The sequence below is a fragment of the Crassostrea angulata genome, chromosome 10 (genome assembly GCF_025612915.1).
Source record: "Crassostrea angulata isolate pt1a10 chromosome 10, ASM2561291v2, whole genome shotgun sequence".
NCBI classification, from domain to species: domain Eukaryota; kingdom Metazoa; phylum Mollusca; class Bivalvia; order Ostreida; family Ostreidae; genus Magallana; species Magallana angulata.
Genome location: NC_069120.1, coordinates 47,624,285 through 47,641,863, shown reverse-complemented (window position 1 = coordinate 47,641,863; position 17,579 = coordinate 47,624,285). Strand labels below are relative to the sequence as shown.

General features: G+C 34.4%; 1 protein-coding gene across 6 annotated transcripts in view; it reads right to left on the bottom strand.

Moving 5' to 3' along the window:
* LOC128164461 (microtubule-associated serine/threonine-protein kinase 4-like) overlaps positions 1–17,579 on the bottom strand; it is a 41,179-nt gene that overhangs the window by 19,355 nt on the left and 4,245 nt on the right. For 3 of the 6 annotated variants that reach the window (XM_052828283.1, XM_052828285.1, XM_052828284.1), the window contains exons 3-6: positions 9,033–9,243; positions 7,204–7,289; positions 6,252–6,280; positions 5,550–5,626 (exon numbers count right to left, since the gene is read on the bottom strand). In XM_052828283.1, coding sequence (XP_052684243.1) covers positions 5,550–5,626; positions 6,252–6,280; positions 7,204–7,289; positions 9,033–9,243 — 403 coding nt within the window. Of the gene's footprint in view, positions 1–2,183; positions 3,291–5,549; positions 5,627–6,251; positions 6,281–6,398; positions 6,606–7,203; positions 7,290–9,032; positions 9,244–13,066; positions 15,225–17,579 lie in introns of those variants that run through there. The other 3 variants (XM_052828286.1, XM_052828287.1, XM_052828289.1) reach the window with 3 other exon arrangements.

Sequence of the window (17,579 nt, the reverse complement as noted above, 5' to 3'; positions counted from 1 at the left end):
ACACAATTTTTTCAACAAGGCAACCGCTTCACAGAGTTAATCATTTCTCAAAACCAACTGTAAGCAATATCAAAAAAGTTTTCTGTCAGCTGATCAAAATGGTATTTCTGTCATGCTTTTATTTAATAATAATCATGGATGATAAAGTGTATAATACATGTATTTGACTCACTCTGGACCACAAAAGCCACACAGAATGCTGGAAGCAATTTGACATTGCTGTTTGAATTCCACAAAAGCTAGTCCCTTTTTGTTCTACTCCTGTTGATTTTATATGTCTTAGTCAGATTTTATTTTTTTAAATGGATGATGATAGAGTCTTGATCTTTTCTTTTAAGCATTGTTATTATTTTTACTATTAATATACCGTATATATTTTGTTTTATTACAAAATACTAAATTGTATTTTAAAAGAGGAGTACTGTGGTTTCATTTATTTTCGTGGGTATCAATTTTCGTGGATTTTCTGAAACCACAGTTTCAAGGATACGTAATTTCGTGGCCAATGATCCTGTCAATACAAAATGTTGGTTGAAATTGAACTTCAATGAACATTAATTTTCGTGGATCAACTTAACAACGTACGAAATCCGCGAAAATTGGTATTCAACGAATATTGATGAAACCACAGTATGCTATTATCATCTGGGTCTATTAAACATTTATACACTCTTATACTCCCATATACAGGCAATACTACATCTACTGAGTATTTTCTTCTCTATGTACAAGAAAACAGATTGTGATTCATAGCTCTAAGAAACTGTCAGGGCTTAAAACTACACAATCCAGTTCTAACCAGTTTATCAATCAGTGGAATCTACAGCAACCTAAGAAAAATCACGGATTGCACAAAATAATCATATAAATGATGTCAGACTAAAATTCCCCATATAAGATGACAGGCTATTTTTTTTTATCTTACCTACTAATAAAATACAATATATTAGATACTTTTATTTACTCTTTACGATCAATTCATTATTTATTTTTTTGAAAGAGAGATGTAAATATAAACAATAAAATGTTTTCTTTGATGATTCACGTGGACTATGAAGGAAGCGATCATTACAAAAAAAATATAACATGCCAGCGTTTCTGTATTTTTTCTGCAATGTCACTTAGTAAGATACCTTCATCACCACAGCAGTTTATTGTTTAAATGACTAACAAACAGCACCACTCATCTGTTATATTAAATTGTTTTGTCCGTTTGCTTTTGACCTCTGTTAAACACGTGCAGTCACATCATTTCCTTTTCATGAACAAGGCTTAATCAGCCAAGCATGGTCAAATGAGCAGTGACATGCTAACAATTAATTGACGATTGTGACAGCTACTAATAGCATAGAGATTAATAGAATGTTAGGCTCCAGACAAGCCTTTTTGTGTATTAGTTGTGTAGGTTTTTTTCAGACAGATCCATTCGATTTCCACCCACAGCTGGAGGCTAATAATGGGGTGTCTCCCTGGTCCATCAATTGTTCACCCAACTAATTAACAGCCTCTGACTCTGACAATTCAATTCTTACCCCATCACAGCTATGTCAGATAATTAGATAAATTACACATTATTCAATCCTTCATTTTACCCTATGTACCCAGACACTAAATATATTGGTAATTTGGTAGAACAAGGTATATATAAAATCTGATGAAAAAAAATTATTTCTTTACCTTAAATCCTTTTTATTATAAACTTTATTTAAAAATTTTAAATCCATTATAATTATGCATATTAGTTGAGGGATCCAATGAAGAGTACTGTGACGTTGAACCAAATGAATTCTTAGCTGACAAGACATAAAAATCAAATTGACAAAGTTTCTATAAATTCCTTTCATTTAACATATATGCATGATGCTAATGATGAAGTGTACGTATTATTTTTGTGCAAAAATATATTCCTTAAGAAAAAAAAATATTACCAGACAGCTCCTAGAAAAACAGATTCTGTAAATCACAAACTACCTCACAGAGCGATCATACCAATTCCATTATCTATTATTCAAAATCACTTCAAAGAATTCCATTACGACTGTAATCGATATAAATACCATATGCTTTGTGTAAACATGAGTATATTTTTATTTCTGCATCAGATACCCATACATTTATCTGATCCATTTTTAAGAGATACAAATAGCATAGAAATAAGAATAAGGACAAACGAAAGCACATACCATGAATACCTTGAATTATGCTTCGTTTTCGGAATCGCGACCGACCTCTATGTCGGAGACATTCCTCTAGCTCCTCGAACGATAAGCTCTCCACAGAACTGGACATCCATGGCTTGATATGGTGTCTTTTGAACAACAAGGCATCATCATCCATCTCTGCTTGACTAAGCTATGGCTGATACCCTTTCAGACCTCAGGACAATAAGTCAACATTTCAGTCCATTTGCTTGATTGAACTGTGCTCACTTGGAATCTTGACAAGAAAGCCGATGTAGTGCTGATCAAGGAGTCACCAACACATAAGCAATTGCTTTCACTTTTCTAAGGCAATCAATAGAAACTCCACAGATATAAAAGCAGTTGATTCCTTGCACATTATCCGACAAATGTCACAAAATTCCTTTAATTTTTAAAAAGTTCCTCTAATTCAAAACACAATAGCATTTTCCTGCAAATTTATCAATGTAGACTGCATAATGCAGTGAGCTGTAGCAAGGATATTCTTGCAGCATTGATATTCAGTCATTAGCAAAAAGGAAACAGCATAAATTTATAATGGTAGCTTTTCAGCAGACGTTACCTTCCAATACATGTAGAATGCCTAACCCTGGATATCATATTTTTTTAAAAATGTCCGATTGCTCCACTACTCCTGCTGTGAACTTACGAGAGGATATATCAACCTTTATCACAGACCCTCTCAAAGGAGTCCTCGCGCTACACTGACAAAGTTAAAAATCCGAAAAGTTTCCATGGCAGTTGTTCACTACATACACAATGTCTGGGAAAAGGGGGAAAAAAGGAAACAGTTCTGGATCAATACAAAATCAGAAACACCGCTACAGATACAGTCATGCAATATGAACTGACACGTGATGAATTATCGCATCAATTTTCCTGAATGCTAGAGTAAATTCAGGGAAATATAAAGCCTTACCGAATTGTTAAATTTGTCATCAACACATTATAGTTCATAGAGAGAAACACGCATCAGACTACAGGGAGCACGCAGTCTTTGATTTGTCTTGAAAACATTTCTCCTGTTAGTAACTTACAATAATTATTACTAAACAATTCCTTCTTAAAAGTTTGCTATGGCTTGTCATTTAATCGTTGAATTGACATCTCAGTGAGTGACTGACCATACAATATGGTGAGGAAATATCATGTGCCTTTTTGAGGAAATTCACTGTATGAGGTTAGATTTTTTTTCCTGAATTAAAATCAACATGTATATAGTCCTGAAATAATTCACATTTTCTGAAACATGCCTGAATCTTTCTTTGTACTCTGCTACAGCATTAGCCACAATACACTTACAGAAAGTCACTCTCGTTGTAAAAACCACATGCCACACGTGTGTCTAAAGTGAACCCACTTTACCCTACATTTCTGAATTTCTAATTCCATTCATAATTTCTGGTGACGTACTTCAAATTAAAATATGTGCTCATACTTGATATAGAAAGATGACAAGCATATAGCACAACTTCTGCTTACTGATTCCGTAAGCCTCTGGCCATGCAACAGTACTCTGCACACTTAATTAACTTATACAGTCTACAGATGGGGCTCAGTTACAATTGATTGGGCCACATTTGCTATTCAAGTTATCAGTAAACAACACTTAGTTTCAGTTGAAATTCAGAATTAACATGATTTTCCATTATCCCTCAAAGTTTACACTCTGTTGTGACAAGTGCTTTTCCTCCATCAAAAAGGGAAATTTATAGCCCTGAAGAAAAAACATCGTGAAAATACATCCAATCTAATTAATTAACCCCTTCCTACATGAAAATTGAGTCTACTTTAGTTTAGGATGGCTTTTTTTTCTCTTGTATTTTAGCCATTAAAGAGGTTGAGCAAATTAATTGCTTCACTTAATCACTAACTGCAGTGGAGGCAAACACTGAAATTGAACTGCAAGCACCTGCTTGAGAACAGCTGTAAATAAATGATATGTTATTCAGAGCCTGCACAATGTCTTAAAAACACTACTATCACTACAAGCAAAGAATACAGATATCTTGTTTTTAATAACAAAAAAATATCTGCAAAAATCTTGTGTACATTATTATATTTTTCCAAAAACCAAGGTTAACTTCTGAAGAATCTATTCACATCATTCTTTAAAATTTTTAGATCATCTGAAATATCTTGAAAAAATAGTGTTTTTGTTCGTAACAAATTCCATATATAACCTGGCCATCCTTTTTTGTTTGGCCTTTTACAACTAATCCACTAAAATTAAGACATTACTAAGCATACTAAAATCCCTGGTTATTAAATAACTGATGAGAAAGACATGCAAACTACGCATTTCACTTCATGATGTAGAAGGCCTGGAAACCAAGGCTGTAGAAACTAATGGCCAATTAATGCTATCACCTGATGCGTCTCAATACATCAAATTCTGTATTACCTGACATGTTGTCATAAAATGAGTACCGTAGTTCATCTACTTAATCTCACAAACCCAATCTAGTCAAATCTCAGACACTGATACAGTTAATCAAAATTCTATGTGTCAGCAGTAATGGAATGAAAGCAAAAACTTGAATATTATGACATAACAACAATCTTGTTTTCCTGAAGTACATGTATCCGACTTTTCAAAGAGCAATTCTCTTTATGGATATCACAGGAAGCTATGAAGAGCATTGGATATATTTTTTCTTGTACAATTTTACACCAAGTACAGCTTTATCCCCAGCATTTGACATTAGATAGCCAGCTCCAAACATCAAAATGTCCAAACAGCTATATATGTTTTATTAATACCCCAAGACCAGTTCCTGAAAATTTGCATAACACATGTAGTTGACAATTATTTCCTTCGAATATTTATGTTGAACTTTTTACAAACATATGCTATTAACATAAAACATGGTTTTATAAATAGCATCACTGAGATAATTTTTCATGATCGTTATTTTATTCCAGTTCATCAAATTTTCCCTTTTACAACATTTAATTCTTATCACAAAATGAGAGGGAGGGGTGAAATTCTTCACATAGTAACATTTGCCAGTAACAATATTAGTGATAACTTGATTGTAACTTTAGCCTTTAGGAATAACACCCATATCAGAATTAGTGATAACTTCCATATTACTTCGGCATTAAAAAGGAATCAACCTTTCAGAAACAGCTTTCATTAAACAAGTTCTTTTAACCATGCAGACACATTGAACACACGGCTAACCTGGAAGTTAGTTAAGCTTTCCAAGTTGAAATTCAGGAAAACAAGCTTACTTTTGTGTTAGCTTCTTGCCAGCATCAACAGTGGTCACTCATATGTAAGTTTCTAATTGTGCAGTATCTAAGGTTATGGATATGATAACGGACTTCCTAAGTTTGACTTACCATGTAATTGTGGGGATGGACATCTCTGAGGAAGTACTGGGGAAGTATTGGGACCAACGATGGATTTACGAACTCGACTGAAATTTAAAAAAAAAACTCTAAAGACTTGCATAATGTATTATAATGTACTTCTAAATCACATTCATAACCTCTAAAAATGAATTTTAATCTATTGATGTTTTTGCTTACACCTAAATGTCTAGACAGGGAAATGGCAACACCATTCACATTTCCCTGGACATTTCATGACAGGACCAAAAACAAAGAGTGTAAATGAAATTGACCAATGAGGTTTATGATTTTCTAAAACGCTCAACTTTTACCATTCCTAAATTAGCCAAATAAATATACTCAGTGACCATCATAAAACTTGCTATTCCAGACTAAGTTATCAGCTAAGAGATAGCTATATCGATTTGGAGAGGGTAAATGGTGTCACCTGAGACTTATCTTACAGATCATCACAGGAGTCTCTACTTCTCACACCTCATTAGAAGAAGTCTATAACTAATACATCATAACCAGGCTAAAATTGCTTCAGACTTTAAAAGTTAATCTATTAATAAATCACCTTTGTTAAAGTGATCAATTTTTTCCAATATATACATACATAAAATGTGAAATTAAAAAAAAGAAGGGAAGGCAATTTTTAGCTTGCAATAATTACTTGAACTTATGATAAAATATAATTAATTATATTACCTTGCTCTTCTTCCAAATCCTGGCTCCTTCTGTAAAATGAAAACATAACTGATAAGTTTGCATTACAGTAATTAAGAGATATATTAATCTAACACAAACACTCCTATACACAGATCATGGTTCTAAATAAGAGATCAGACTCTGTACCTCTTCCTGTGACCTAGTTAAATGCTTCCATGGACTAACATGCTGGAATATGTAGTTATTTTGGTAAGACATCCTTGAATATGTACATCCCTGATCACATCAAAATATAAACAGGAGCAGTGCCAGGGTATCTCCCAGACACCTTAAAGGACAATGGTGAAACAGCTCAAGGAAGCGAGAAGTGTTCAGACTCCGCCAAACGATCAGTGCCTAACCCAGCAAAAAATAACCAAATACTGCTTCAAGTCTCTCCATGATTAACACTACTCACTGGGTCAGGGTGTTTAGTGGAAGTAGCAGGGGTCAGTATGGTGAGTTCTATTCACTGAGGAGTGTGTGCCAAAGATGATCAGATAATACACTTCCTACAGTAGCCTGTTTCATCTAGAAAACATCTCCCCCATGCCACCCAAATGATCAGAGGAGCAAGATCTTATTTTTATGTTGATTTAAGATACAGAAAATAGGTCTTCTACATTAATTGGTAATTCCTACAAATTTAATAGATACCATGCTGGCAGGCAGTCAAGCTATCTACTACAACTTTAGCATTGGTTAGCTCTTCATAATCTAAACTGCCAAAATAACACAAATGATGGTAATTACATAGATGATGATGATGATGATGATGACGACAACAACGACGATGACATGAATAGCACTGATGATGGGAAGTGAAGGTGAATGATGATGAGGAGGACAATGAGGAGGAAAATGATACCATGATGATGATGAAGAAGATAGTGATATCAAAAAATCAGAAAGGGTATTTTACACAAACAAAATTGAAAACTTGAAGTCTTACCAATCCTGCGGTGAGGGATGGAGCAGACTGTCCTAAAATGGAATTCTTCATTCGTAACAGATTTGGTTCAATGAGTGCTCCAACACCTACAAATATAAATGATCAGAATTCTAGGGACAGTTTTATCACAACCTTAAACAGTAGCATGCAGGAAATCTATAGCCTACATAAAGCACAACTATTTCATCCGAAAGTTATATTATATGCTGGTGCATTCTTCCACAAAACCTCATACTCTTTGGTCTTCCACAGAGAGATGTGGGCAAAAATTCAATATCCCTGTGGAAATTTTGCCAGAAACCTTACTCTTGCATATTGTAACAGAACATAAAATTTGTGAGATGTCAGTTTCGCTTTTCTCCCCTAAGTTAATCTAATTAAAGTTTGTCATATTGATATAAAGTCCATAATTAATACAGCCTGCAGTCAATTTTTTATTTACTGCATCTAATTTTGAATGAATATGCAAAAATTCTACTGAGCAAAATAAGTGCAGTGTTTCAATCAATTTTGTTTAGATTTTCATTATCTAATTGCCTTTAACCTGTGTTTTGCTTGCACATCAATTTAAAACTAAAGAGAAGAGAATAATGTAAAGAAAAAAAAAATACCCAATGCTATCAATGCACAAAAACAGCTGAGTGCAAAGACCATAAATCAACTAATAAAGATACAACATAGATTTGGTATCGTCCAATGCCAACTTTGTACGTTTGAGCTAATTTTCATGATTCTGACTGCAGGCGAAAAGAATTGTATTTCCTTTCTTTTTCATTATTTATTGTTAATACATCAGTGTGGTGTTGGATGAAGAACTCAGATAAACAATATTTTATACGAGATCTAATCAATCGTCTCAAGGTCCTCACACCGACTTCTCAGGTTCCCCATCTAAATCAATACCTCTCCCTGTATAACCACAGACTGTACGTCAATGAGAACTTGGAAGGCTGAAACCTTCGGTTACTGCAGCTATACAATCGTAATTAAATCTTACATATTTCATGTGATATGATGGTGGTATATATCCCTCCATAACTGAATGTTTCTGAACTGTAATCATGCTAAGAAGCGCTATAAAAGAGAGCTTCCTGGGAGTCAGACGTAATATGCTACGAAAAGATGAATGGAAAATTTACTGCGAGTTCAGAAAAGCAAAAAAACCTATAAATCAAAATTTTTTCAGTAGACATTTGTATCTTCAGTATTACATGCTGTACCGGTATACTTGTACAATTCACGGTTCAACTCAGCAGTTTCTAATCCTAAAAAATTAACATTCTACAAAAGGTTCTACAAAATTCACCTCACAATATGGATCAATTTCAAAATCTGATCCATCTTGTTCACTTTAAAATATTAAGGGACTGAGCTCTTTGTATTTTGGACAATTTAATTCTTTAAGCAAGGAACCACACAAACTTGGTTCTTTTGTACATGTACGCTGGTCTTGTTGCAGCAACATTCAGTACCCCACTTTATTAAGACTTGTACTTTTTTAAGACACTACGTCAAAAGATGGCAAGTTAAATGTTTTGTTAAGGTTGTTTGTATCAATCGATTTTGGTTGTATATCATCATAGCTTAGTGGTTAAAGTATCTGAAGCTTGTAAACCACAGATCATAAGTTCAAATCTGCCTGGGGCTTATGTCCATATTTACTGAATACAATTTTTCAAAAATCATATTTTTATAAAAAATTGCATATCCCCCCTACCCCATTTTACTTATAAAATTCTTATGCATCATGCAATCTATCATAATCAAGTAATTTTTCTGCTGATTTGTGAAAATATTTCAAGGTGTAGTGAGCCACCTTAATAACTTACTGTGTCCCAGCCCCGAGTGACTGGTAATGTTGTTCATATTGGAAGGGAGACTGATAGGGGTGCTGGGGAGACTCTCCCTCCGACGCCTTGAATCTTCTGACAAGGTCCGCTGTAGGCGTCGGATGCTTCCCGGCCGACCCAGGGGAAATTCATCCAGGCTCCGACGAACACTTGGTGACAGAGGACTTGGTGATATGAGGCAGCCATCAGACTGAAAAAAATCAGTACAGAGAACATTTAAAAATTGCTTATAAAATGCAATATCAATGATTTCGCCATCCAACTCTTTTTTTCAGTAAAAATATTTAAATTAAAAAAGTAAGTGATGTATGATGTGGGGTAAAATATTCAATAAATTATGCAAAAACTGTTATTGATTTATCAGCTCTCTGCATAATTGCATGAGGACAAATAAAGCAGATGAAATTAATACAATTTTCATTAAAGAAAATTTTGGTAAATCATGCATGTCTTTGATTATAATTTAAGTCAAAAAATCAAAGTTTGGAGATCCCTAATCCAACTAAGAGTCAACAATTGATGCTGAAGAAAAATCATTAAAATTTATATATATATCAGAAAAAGCTTAGACACTAAGGCATATAAAGGATCATATAAAATTCTGACAAATTTTAATCAATGAATCTTGGCATCTACTTTATTAAATATGTATATCAATTCTTTGATTGAAAAGGTTTAAAATTAACTTATTCGCATTGTGAAAGTTGAAAGAATCTTAATATAATGTAGATAGTCTAAATTGCTTTGTTCCTTTAATTACTGATAATGAATTTGAATAATCCAAATTGATGTCTTAATTCAAACAAATAATACGAATGACGTAATCCGGAGTCTATATATTTAGCCTACTTCCTCGTGACACTTCGAGGTCAACTCAGTTGACAGAAGGAAATTAAGCGGACTGGGAATCCACAGCATGAAATTACAGTCAATTCAAAACTTTAAATCTGTCCTACAAAGGGGATTACAATTTTCAAGGCCAGCTAAAGGAAATGGCACTCAAAACGAAAATATTTTATCCAACACTCAAGGATTTGTGAATTTAATATTCAGGTTTACAATGTTGATACAGATCAATATTTGCCAAATTGGCTTATTGCCCTTTCCCAAGTCTTTACACAAAATCTTAAACATTGACAGAAAGACATAGAGCTAAGAGTGCTGAGGTATTATGGGAGATCCAAGCAAGATCAACATGTGCTCAGGAGGACTTATTTATAAATAATGACCAGCTCTAATGCTTAGTAATATGATTAACACGAATAACAACATACAAAAATATGTTGCATTAAAAATATACTGTATTGATTTTACAGACAATAAACTTTAAGAATATGTAAGGCTTTATGTATTTATGATAAGGGAAAAACATTTCCAAGCTTCTGTTTCATATTATGCTCTGGTGATAAAACTTGTAGATAACTTTGCCATAATTTGACAGATCACCCTAAACCTCCTTCAATAACACAAGGTCAGCTCTCTCTGAGTCACTGAGAGTTATTATAAGCCCCAGGTAAACAAGCCCAACTAGTACTAGTAAACATCCGACTTACAATAGACCCCCAGGAACTGAGCCCTGAGTATACAGGAGGGTGTGTGGCGGGACAGTTACACCTGTGTTTAGTCCTTACTGGACTCTGTCAGGTGTGAGGATGCTGGCCAGTGTCCATACACATATCAAACTGATTACAGAACACCTCACTGTGAATGAAGACTGATCTAATGCATGTACAGTCGCTAACAGTTACTGATTAAGTTTTAATTACTTTCTCTCATAACTTTGACACATAAAAATGAATGAGAGATGCACACAATTTGTTCATTATTTTCAGAAGGCTTATATGGTATCATGATTTTCCCAATGTATTTCATTTGTATAATCTTGCAATCTGCCATATAATAAATGCTTCAAACTCAAATACTCATTTTTCATCAGATGCACATACATTCATATATACACATAGTATATGCCTAGTGATCATTAAGGAGATAGAAATCTTGTTTTCTTGTTTTTGTTTTGAAGGTTAATATCAGCTGACTAATCCATATGTTGACAGCAGAGATAAAAACCATAGTGTTTTCACTGGATACAGCAGTCAATGAACATGCACATGAAGTTAGCTGCTCACTACATGGCTTGCATTGTTGTCAATTAAAGTTTATATTTTATTAAAACATCTGTGATCATTATTTCAAATACATCCAGTTCCATATTATTACTTCCCTGTGAGAACATTCACTGTATGTACATTGACTTTTCTTTCTGGCCTTACTAGGGAGTGTGTTTTCCCCTCTTCAATAAGTGATCACTTAATAATTGTTTTCAAAAGGGAAATGTTTACAACAAATTGTGAAGATTTCCTATCTATAAATGTACAAAAATAAACCTTTGCTTCATCATCATGGAGGTGATTGCTCTACTCTAGGTTTTGAGTACTCTCTCTCTCTCTCTCTCTCTCTCTCTCTCTCTCTCTCTCTCTGAACTTATTGATACATGTATACCAGGTATGTGAAGAGCTAGTACCTTTATGGAGATATTATCACAGTTCTGACCTTGGATGACTTAGTTTCTTTGTACTTTATATAATACCATATTATCCTTCAACAATAAGATGTTTCTAAAGACCCCTCTCAGGAAGATGACACAGTAGAAAAGGAGAAGAAAAAGCCTTGGAGTGTAATGAGAGGGTTACTTGAACTCTTTCAATTCTTACAAAAGATGTCACAAGAGCGATGTGCTTTTGAAGCTTGGGTAAAATCAGTGCTCAGAAATTCAAAAGCCTTTCGTCTGCACTTAAAGATACTTATGACAACCATAAACAATAATCATTCCATAATGCATTATACAACTTCACCACCTCATGATGACACACACTAGAAAGTAGAAAAAAGCTCAAACTAATGAGCAAGTTCAATGTTTGACCAAAATCTTCTCCCACCCCACCCCCTTTCCCCATCAAAACGTAAATTATGTTATGTATGTTAATCCAAATTTGATTATCAGGCAATCATTACTTATTACACTAATACAATAAATAATTTAAGACTTCTTTTGATTCTTTACTCACATAAATCATCATTTCAATAGAATATTGATGTCAGATGACCAAAACTACTCTTTCTGACTCTATGAGTTCAGTTTATTATCGATCATTGATTTTTTTATCCTTAAATTCCTCTACCATTTATCTAGACAAGGACAGGTTGAAGTACCCGCAGATTATCTCCAATATATTAACACATTGCTAAGATTTTCTCCACCTTCAGAATGTAACCATATCCACATTTAATTTAATAAGAGCAGAGAAACATTGTTTTTTAATCTACAAATCAATAACGTCTCATATTCAGTTTGGACTTTACAGCCTATCCCCAGCACACTTTCTTCACGATGACTTCGTTTACATATCATTATCTAGGGATCATAAAGTATACTAGTTTTTCTGCCTTCTCATTGACAAGCACACAAATAAATTAGGTAACATAGAAAAAGCAAGCTCAGTATGAGGATTATAGGCTCAACTGAGTCATGTCAATAAGCTTCAATATTTCATAAAAGTTGAAAGAAACCAGAGACCATTATCAAATATATTTTCATAAATAATTTGAACTACATGGATAATACATTTAGCTAGATGGGACCAAGAACTTTAATCTTTATAGAGACATCAGAGACATAGAGATGTGAGGTTTCAAGATACATTGTATAAGAAGTAAAAATTCATTTAGAAACACTGCTTAGGTTTTCAAACTGATTTTGGGAGATATCCATGGTATTAACCACATCCAAAATCTATTATCGGATATCCCAGTTAAAAAACATTCGGTCACAATTCAAATTCATACACCTTTTTATTTTAAACATGAACAAAAATCGATAAATGAATGCATATATATTTTGTATACATATAGTTATTAAATTTGTATTTCTGGTTTGTGGATGCTTTAATGGATGCAGAAATGAATACATGTTAAACAATGCAACTAATTACTGGAGAGCATTTTATACATACATATCTCGAAGGGTTCAGGTCACATTCTACATCTGACGATGAATAAATCCGAACTCTTAGAGGCACACAGCCCCGCCTCCTTGTGATCACCCCGGGAACCTCGCTCCTCATCCTCACTATGTCAGTCTGACCCCCAGGAATATCACCCTTTGACACAGACAAAGGACTTCCATCCATTGATGGTGTACCCTCCTTACTGTTTTGGGGTAAATCACTAATTGCAGGCTTCATTTTCTACCTATTTCCAAAGCCACATAAAATACACCATGGTTGTATTACATTAAGTTATCACAGATGATTATTGACGTCTCAAGTGTTCAGGTACAATAAGCAGACCTCCAGAAAATAAAAACTAATAAGTTTTCACACTTTGACTCTGAATTTCATTATCTGTTTCAAATGTGACTTGTCACAGTAAGAGTCACTGAGTGCTGCATCTTTTTCATTCCCAGGAACAAAATATCAAAGCTAAATTTTATATTAAAGATCAGTTTCACAAAGGATGATTACAGGAGAGGACAATACACCTTTAAGTACAGTGTCTTCAAATTCCTGCAGCTCTCCACACAAGTAATGAAATTCTGGCACCTTATGACACACTTTCAGAGAATCCTTTGCGTTACTTCTGTATGCATCTTGAAGTAGCCAACTGACTTTTTACACGCCTCATCAGAAGAGGTATAAACCTATGCTGGTATGTAAACATTTTGTTTTTGTTGGCGTAGGTAAGAAATCTGCCTACCTACAATTGTTTCCCATCATAGAAGAAAAAGAGACACATATCTTGCAAGTTGTGTAAAAAATTCAAGATTTTTTCCTCATCGGCAATTTTAATTAGTTTTGTTTCAAACATATGCTGTACGCATCCCATCTGCTCCACTGAACACTCAATAAAATGCCTTCCTCATATTTTCCGAAGAACCACAAATATTCACTTAAACAGATCTCACAAGATTCCTGGACTCAGAACAAGTGCTAATTGGTTCGTAATAAACATTTTAACTTACTGAACATGTAAATGTACAGATATAAAGCCCAGCATTGATTTGTGCAGCCACAATCACATCTCTGAAGTCATTTCCTTTCTGTTAACAGCTTGAAAAAAACAACAAATTGGAAAAAAAGGAGGATGTGAAGTCTCTTCCTCCGACAGCCACTCCAATGTGTACACGACAAAAACACAAATATCCTACTATGGCAGCCAAATCTCAGTCTATGCAGTAGAGTTAATACATGCATACAAAAGTTCCCATTTAAACTAATTGATTTAATTTAGTTTCCAACAGACAGCCAAATATTGATGTAGATGATCCATTAGCGAAATCAAATTGAAGGTCGGAAAGTTTTCCAATATCCAAAATGGGGGCATCAGTGGGATCTGCTTTGATTAACCAGAAAGATGGAATCAGATCTTCTTGGGACACAACAATATGCCCAGCCACTAAGATTTCTCTCCAATAAATTCTCCTGTCCAGTATGGCTGCCTCTATATGGACATAAACAGTCCAACATGCTCTTCTTTACTGTCCAGTTACAAAGCATTAAATGCTATAAACTCAATCACTTGCCCTCTATATATACAGAGATTGGCCAATGACCAGGTGTGCAGATTTCTGTACTTTCAACACTTTGTGTATCTCCTTGACGTCACAGCTGATGGTATATAGATTTCCTTGGGGATATGATACAACACTGGTTAGTAAATAAACGATCTATATAAACAGAGTGAATCAGAATTGTCACACAATACAAACAATCTACAGCCTGCAAGAAGTCCACAGTTGTCAAACAATTGAGGAAGAGCAATGTATAGTTACTTATTAGCTGAATCAAAAATCAAGATAGAATGACAGTCTCCTCGGTGTAATGTCAGCATCAAAGCCCTGTCTATCATGGCTGGTACTAACTCTGTACATACTTCATAAATCTTGTCATGGTTCAGACTACCACTACCCATCAACTATACTGCATATCCAATTCTAGAATGGTTTTTATGCTGGCCTGGTTATCTTTATATTTTCACCTGCTGAAGATCTTGCGTACTTCCTGAGGGACAATAAACGGAGGTAAAATCCAATACACCCAAGATCAGCTGGCTCAAGCAGATAGGTAAATAATCACTGGATCAAAAACAACAGAACGTCTGGCAAGTTAAAACCAAGTATCAGAAGTATGTGTTGTCCAGGTAATATTACACTTGTACCAGGAAATAAAATTTCCTTGTTGGCAGTAGGTAACTATATATGTACATGTACATGGGTTGGCTACCCTTCTTAAAGCGATGAATCTCATGAGACACTATGCTATTGTCACAAGATGGATCAGTTGAAAATTAGGTTAATGTAAAGGCAAAAATTGCGTCAAACTGCAGCCAAGACAACACATGCAACATTTTTTTTTTTATTATTGCGTGCTGCATACAAATCTGATGTTCATTCCTCCACTAAAGAACTCCAGCATGATGGTAATGACAGGATTTATTCGTTACCTGTGACCTCCTATGCTCCATCCATTAATAATCTGTCTGGCTTTACCACAACATGGATGCCAATTTCCAATACTAATGGGGAGTAGCGTCTTTTTAAGAGAGTATTTAGAGAATGCTCGCTCCTTGAATCGATACCAAGCACATCCAAATTTGTTCACCAGAACTGTCACTTAATGCACTGTTAAATGGAATTGAACAACTGATGAAAAACTATCAGTTAAATGGAGGATGGTTATTTCAACTGATCATGCAAAGAGAAAATGCTGCCTGAACTTCAATAGAAGTTTTAAATTGAACTATCAAAGCTGGGATAATGGAAAAGAATAGAAACAGAGCGACACTCTTAAACACCTACATATGGAAATAATGGGCCAGTTCTAAAATTGGAGACAGCATGTGAATAAATAAGAAGCATTTAAATATAAAACCCAATGGATGACGTACATGTACAGTTTTAAAACTAGTTTATGACTAAGAAGACTTAGAATATTTAACAGATTACTCTCATAACCTGACCCAATCAAAAGCCAAATTAAGTGATTATCGAAAAGAAAGCATATTTCTATGTTAAGTTTCCTATTACCCTTAGGCAATTTTTTAAAAAATGCACTCTGTCAGTTTATCATGACCAACCAAGACGTACGTGGGAGTTCACTTGTAGATGCTTTAAGTTATTGCCAGGGGGTAACCATAACTTGATGCAGAATTCATTTTTTATATCAAAGTACAACCAAGGCTGAACATGCACTGCACTGCCGAGAAGCTTGTCATCCTAAGATGTATGTATGTAACTATGTTTACTTCTCTACTGGATGCAATACCATCTGTTTGCAAGGATGCAAAGTAGTAAACAAGATGGGCCCACTAACAAATTACAATGGGCTATGGCTGAGCACACTCCATCACACCTGTTGATTAAGTTATCTAAGGTCATTGACAACCTGAACTGTTGAGTTCAGGGCAAGAGAATTTTGTTTATCTAGCAATTCAAGCTTTATCTCTCTGATCTTCATTGAATTCATTCACAGACACTGAGGTCAAGGTCACTGGACTTGGTAAACAGCCCCTTTCTTGAGCTGTATTGTGTATGTGGAATTACGTTTAAATCATAAACAAAGATACTCTTAATATGGATGTCCGGATGATCAAGAGTTCATTGTCACACTGAAATCTAGATAGAACAGGCTTGTCCCTCATTGACCTATGCTACATACAATAATTGTTCTATGCATAATGCATTGAGTACATAATTCAAGATTACTTAACTTTGATAGAAATTGTGTACAATAAATCTTGCACAGTGTGTTATCTACCCTAAGTGCTTTCATTATATTTCGTCTATCTAATAAAAACCAGACTGAAATCTCATCTCTGAAAGGATAATTCAAGAAATTAAGCCTGGACTGAAAATTATTACAAAGTCTCAAAGAGAACTTAAATTCTCTAAGTACAAGTCCTACGGAATAGCAAGTGTGACAACACTCGTAAAACAAATATGTTCCGGTATATATATGCTATAGTCAACATCGCCAGGGAATGCGCAAGGCATACATAGATTGTACAGGTTGGGAGTACTCTAACAATTAATCAGATTTTCAACATGTGGTAATCACAAGATGTTAGACAACAGAACTTTGATGTTTTGCCTAGCATGACACAGAAGCCGACTTATTTGTTAAGAGCAAATTGTCACACAGAACGATCAATGACAATTTCTAAGCTAATTAATTCCTAAATATTGATTGAAATTTTAGTAATAGGTCTATCATTGCTGACTTTAAAATAGCAAACAAAACATAGTGAGTTAAACTACTTCCATACATCAAGTCAACTTAGTATATAAAAAGTTGTTTCATTAAATATGCAGTGTTTACCCACAAATTTAAATTTTTGGCAACAAAAGCAATTCACTTTTACTATGCATTTATTTTTAAAGTTTTTGCATCAGGGGAATAAAACTTTCAAATGTATTATTCATTCACTTGGATTTACATCCCGTACATGGTTTTTAGATCAATATATGCA